Source organism: Volvox carteri (assembly GCF_000143455.1).
Source record: "Volvox carteri f. nagariensis unplaced genomic scaffold VOLCAscaffold_1, whole genome shotgun sequence".
NCBI lineage: Eukaryota > Viridiplantae > Chlorophyta > Chlorophyceae > Chlamydomonadales > Volvocaceae > Volvox > Volvox carteri.
In genome coordinates this window covers 1911387-1917096 of record NW_003307545.1, presented here as the reverse complement: position 1 = coordinate 1917096, position 5710 = coordinate 1911387, and the positions used below count along the sequence as shown (strand labels likewise).

At 55.2% G+C, this 5710-nt stretch overlaps 2 protein-coding genes across 2 annotated transcripts in view; one reads left to right on the top strand and one right to left on the bottom strand.

Annotated features, from left to right (window-relative positions):
* The window catches only part of VOLCADRAFT_85991 (uncharacterized protein), a gene marked incomplete at both ends in the record, with an annotated part of 5873 nt that extends 5299 nt beyond the window's left edge, over nucleotides 1-574 (top strand). Inside the window, one exon of the mRNA XM_002946038.1 lies at nucleotides 482-574. Coding sequence (XP_002946084.1) covers nucleotides 482-574 — 93 coding nt within the window. The remainder of the gene's footprint in view (nucleotides 1-481) is intronic.
* Nucleotides 575-1605: 1031 nt separating this feature from the next.
* Nucleotides 1606-5710, bottom strand: part of VOLCADRAFT_85990 (uncharacterized protein) — a gene marked incomplete at both ends in the record, with an annotated part of 8650 nt that continues 4545 nt past the window's right edge. Inside the window, 3 exons of the mRNA XM_002945679.1 lie at nucleotides 1606-1752; nucleotides 3437-3466; nucleotides 3901-4074. Of these exons, the coding sequence (XP_002945725.1) occupies nucleotides 1606-1752; nucleotides 3437-3466; nucleotides 3901-4074 (351 nt within the window). The remainder of the gene's footprint in view (nucleotides 1753-3436; nucleotides 3467-3900; nucleotides 4075-5710) is intronic.

Here is a 5710-nt window from a genome sequence, read left to right as displayed (position 1 = left end):
TGATCAAGGTGTTGTACTTCGTACATATTTTGTTTACCGCGTGCGGGTTTGCTTGGCTTTGTGTTGAGGTTTGTTGGGTTGGGTTGGGTTACATAAAATACGCCTAGGGGGTTACATTGGGCTGCGTCCCGCAATTGTTGTCACGCACTTGCGAACTGCTACGTTGAGGGATTCGGCTTCCTGATGCGGCCCGTGTGTGGTATTGTTACAAGTTACAAGTTCCGCACGCAAGTGCTGGGGTGTCCGTAAAGGCCGGGGGTGCCATGGACGAGGTGGAGTTGGTTAAGGTTCACCTGACCCAGTGTGCGTGTTTTATCTGTGTCGGGAGTCGACGAGCTGCGGGAGGCTGGCTGGCTGGTGTACCTTGCCTTCTGACGACTTGCGCAACTCTCTCTCTCTCTCACACACACACACACACACTCGCACTCACTCGCACTCTCACTCGCACCGTCTTTAACAAGTCCGCCCTATTCGGGAGCAGGGTGATGTGCACAGGGGCTTCGAGCAGATCCCAGGTGTGCTGGTTGCGGGGGAGGAAACTGCAGCGCGTGTGGGGACAGGAGGAGGCCGCTAAAGGGGGCTGTAGCCTTAGGTGGGTGGGTAGGTAGGTACAGCATTTGGCGACTAATATCTTAGGATAGACACAGCAGTGCTGAACTTCGGATATTTCCCTTCTCTTATGCAGCTCACCTCTTTCATATCGCTGTTGAAAACGCACGTTTTGTTTGCAACTCAATAATGAGGGGGAGGCACGAACTCAACGTCAGAAACCTAGGACATAGGTATTCGGCATCTGGGTGTTGCGGGCGACTTAGGGTTTATTCGGCGGCAGGGCGGTGGGGTATTGGAGGGTCTGCAGGACGGGAACGGTTAACTACCTGCCGGGCGAGACGCGATAGTGATTACTGCGTGTGCGACGATATGACAGACACGCAGGACCGCCAAGGTCTCTCCACGGGTGGACCGGTGTGGCTTTGTAGAGAACTGATAGAGAATTGAGCCCTAAACGTATGTTTGTGTGTACGTGTGTGTATGAGTATGTCGTACTTACCCCGCTATGGTGTGAATGACCGAATGCCACTGTGCGTCGGCAGGGCATCAAGCTCCGGGATGGGAAGGGGAGAGACGGTGTGTGTTTAAGCAGCCCCTCGCACAAATGTGTCCGGTCGTACTCTGCCGAATAAACGGGCCGTACTTCGTCCCAAAAGCCAGGAGCGAATTTCACCGCGCGGATGCGCGCGTGCGATTCGCAAAATGCGCCTGTACAAGTGTATGTAATTTTTCTTGGCGAAAAAGGACGAGGTGCGCCAGCGTCGCGCTGTTGGCCACAGCCGCACGCGGCATGCAGGCCGGAAATGTGGGTGGCTCCTGTGCCGCAATTAAAAGAACTGAAATCATACAACGTAGCTTGCAAGGCTTGGCTCAGACACGGCCGCGGGAAGAGGAAGCGTTGAGCGAAGCGACACTTTTGTGCAAGCAAACGGTCGCGCCTTTGGGAGCGCAACGTATACAGGACCTTGTTCAGAGTCAAGTCAAAATATAATTTTGCGCAAGATTACATACCAAAACACAATTAAACTTAAAAACAGAAAAGGGCTTCAGAGTTTAGTCGGCGACATGGACGGTGCTGATGGCATGGAACAGCTTTTTGCTGCGCATACGGCCGTGCCTGCGATAGCCGTGTTGCAGCAGCTCCGGATGGACTTGAGCCAGCACCAGGCTCAAGAACTGCTGCACACCCACCGGGAAATTCTGCAGTTGTACACGTGCAGTTCTGGTCGGCGTGGTCGATCATCCTACGCAGTGTGCACGGAAGCCGAGGTGCAGCGACTCTGCTACTTCGCCAACATATCTGGTACGCATTGGCAGGGTTGCCGAGAATGAAATGAATTGGGTCGCATTTCAGCGGTCCACTAAGCATGCATGTGCGCCAGCAGATCAAGACGCGGCGCACTTCTGGTCGACGGGTGTCGGTCTGCGTTTACGTGGTAAGGCAAGATGAAGAGGTGTCATAGGTCGAGGCAGTGGCGCAGGACCTGTTGCTTGGTATAGCTCACATTAGTCCGCCTTTTTTCAGGAAGTAAGTAACCGTAAAAATTGATGCCATTTCCTATCTTGGCGACTGCGAATTGTGCGATCATGAGTGTATATCAACCGCCAAGCCTGTTCATATATAGCTACAACGCCTGCTGAATCGTCCGCTGCATATTACCCTATTTGACAGGTCTGCATGGTGCAACAGTCGTTCGTGCAGCCCATCCTGTTGATGACTCAGTGTGCGATACCGGTACAGCCGACACGTCATCCATGCTCATCGATTCACAACCAACCAAATGCGCGTGCACAAGTGTATATAAATTTTCTTGGCGAAGAAAGGCCGCGGTGCGTCAGCGCGGTGCGCACGAGGGCATGCTGGCCACAGTCGCACGCGGCATGCAGCCCGGACAGTGGGGTGCCTGCTTTGCCGTAACTGAAAGCACAGAAAGCAAACAACGTAGCTTGCAAGACTGGGCGCTTGAAACGGCCGCGGGAAGAGGAAGCGTTTGGCGAAGCGGCAGTTTGCGCAAGCAAACGGGCGCGGATTCGGTAGCGCAACGCATACAGCCCCTTGTTCAGCGTAAAGTCAAATTACAAACTTGCGCAAAAAAATATAACATACACAACTTAAACAACAGAACAGATAAGTCGTTCGGAACCGTGCAAGTAACATGGACGCCGTTGTTGGCATGGAACAGCTTTTTGCTGCGCATACTGCCGTGCCTGCCTTAGACGTGTTGCAGCATCTCCGAAAGGACATCAGCTAGCAGCAAGCTCAAGCGCTGCTGAACATCCACCGGGAATATCTACAGCTGAGCAGGTGTAGTTTTGGTCGGCGGGGTCGACCATCTTACGCATTGCGCACGGAAGCCGAGCTGCAGCGTCTATGCAATATCGCCAACATATCCGGTACACGAGTGCAGGCTTCCGAACACGAAAGACCGGGGGTCGCATCTCAAGAATCAACCAAGCATGCTTGTGCCCTTGCAGATGAAGACGCGGCATGCTTCTGGGCAACGGCAACGTGGTAAGGTGAGAACCAAGGGGCGGCATACTTGTGGTTATGGCGGTGGTATATCGAAGGACCGCTCATCAGGTACCTGCCCACATTAGTCCGCCTCTATTCAGTAACCAAGAAATGTAACATGATGCCATTTCCTATCCTGGTGACCATGGAAAGTGGGATGACGAGGTGCATTTCAACCGCCAACCGTGTCCATATACAGCTATAATGGTTGTGTAACTGTCTGCTGCATAATACCCCATCCGACAGGTCCGCATGGTGCCGCAGAAGTGAGGGGGGGTTTCCCCCAACTTTCCCCCCCCCCTGCATACACATGATGGCTGCGGATACCGAAACAGCCAACACGTCATCCATGCTAATCGATTTACAACCAACCTGCGTTCGTGTTGGGAATGCAGAGCCATCCTGCAGCACCGGTAAGCGTGTGCCAATGTGGGCATGTGATCCGTGGAGTGTCACGGGCTATGCTGCAGTTCACGGAAATACGGTTAGGGCTGTTCTGAAGGCACTGCTCACAGCTACATCCAAGTCTACACGCATCATCTTGAGAACGGGGCACACTGCTGATGTTTGCTATGCAGGGCAACTCCCGGTGCCACTATATGCTCGCAGCGACATTAGCAGCTGTGCTGTCGTGCCGCTCGATGCCCACAATGCCCACACAACGTGTTTGGACTGTGTGTGTCATGCTCTCATTGCCGCGGGTGCCACTGATGTGCCCGCGCCTGAAATTCTGCTGGCGACCGTGGTGGGCACCATTGCCGAGTCTTGGGATTCGATGTGCTTTCAAGTGCTACATGCCCATGCCAGCAGCCTATGGAGAAGCCCTACAGCAGCACCGGCTGCTGCCGGGCGATGTGGAGCTGGCAGTTCTTGCCCATGCTCTCAACATTGCGCTTACAGTGTTTGACCCGGATGGGCTGCAGATCTGCTATTGGGGCACCAGCACAGCGCCAACGGAAGTGTGCCTCATCTGGCAGACAGGCCTCGCTGGCACCCCTGTGTCTTACTGCCTGCTGGATATGGTGCCAGGTGTGTGGACAGGGCAACACCACCAGCATCTCGTCGCGGCTTGTCGCGCAGTTGGCCTCTGCATGTCAGAAACACCGTCAGCTGAGCGGGCTGGTAAAGTGTGTGCTGTCCATGGGATGGACAGCCGCTGTGAGTTCACTGTGCAGCAGGTCTTGGCGGAATGGGCTGATTAGCACGGACCTGCGGTTGACATGCGGCGCCTGCTTGCAGCAACACGGCAGTCATCACAGCAAGCACAGCTGCAGCAGCAGCCCCCACAGGAGCTGCAGCGGCAGGAGCAGCAGCAGGGGCAGCAGCAGCAGCAGCAGCAGCAGCACCGCCGCAGCAGCACTGCTGCACAGCCAACACGCCAGCAGCACCGTCGACCATCTGAAGTACCATCACCCAGTCCTGCTGTAACAGATGCTGAGCAACACATTCCTGGGTACTTTGGAGCATCCTGGCGCAGTGGCGCCGGCCACAGCCTCGGCATCTCTGTGCAGCTTGCGGCTTGGAGTGCTGTCACAAGCGTGCTGCTGGCCAGTGCACTTGTGGTGTGCGCCGTGTGCAGTGTCACCAGCACCGATCTGCACGATGACCTCAAGTGATGGGCCACTGTGGAGCCTGTCAGTGCTGGCATTGCGCCATACTCATTCCATAACAGCTTGCATGCCGGCAGCACGACCACACCCGAAGGCCTGTGGCACCTGTGTCCACACTGTGCTCCATTGCATCCGGTGAACAGTGGCAATGAGCGAGCAGAGTATCTGGCCTTCCATCCACCAGACTATACCAAGGCCATCGTGTCCTTGGACGCCATCGACCAACTGCGGATAGGCCTAGTGGATGTTGGACTTGGTTTTTTTCCAGCAGCCTTTGGATTTGTTGCTGGCAAGCTTCAGCAGCAGCATTGCATGTGTAACACCAGGCAAAGAGTACTCAGTTGGGAGATGCCAGGGGAGCTGATCCCTCTCACATTCCTCCCCCCCTCGAGCGAACGTCCTCGGGCGCCCCCGGGCATATCCCGTAGGATTTATGTTGTTTGAGATCCCGTAGGATTGTGTATTTGTTATTGTGACATTTCGCCAGTCCCCGTCTGAGATGGAGGACTTTGTTTTTACTCAGCTGGTAGACTTCCCGCCCGCCCGGGCATCCACCTTTGGGGTAAGAGTATGCTGCATCATGCCTGGTGTGCGATATGTTCGCAGCCGGATTCGATCCGGGGAGTTCCCACCTCCTAGCAATTCGCACCAATGTAACACCAGGCAAAGAGTACTCAGTTGGGAGATGCCAGGGGAGCTGATCCCTCTCACAGCATGGAAGTGCTGGTCTTGGATTGGGCACACGACTCCACGTGCCGTGTCAACATGCTGCCCCCGGCACTGCAGGAGGTGCTGGGATGGAGCATGCAGCACAACCCGCTCGTCAGGGAGTTCCTCACCGTTGCTGAACAAGTCCCGCCCAATCACCCGTTGCCATACCTTTCTCCAGCTGATGTGCAATCGTTTGTTGCCAGTGAGCAAGCCTGCAAACCACTTGTGCTGGCCACCCTGGAAACAGCAGAGGCAGCTCACTCATTGATATCTGTGGTTGTGCCTGCCATCCAGCATGCAGCCATGAAGCATGCACCCGTGATGT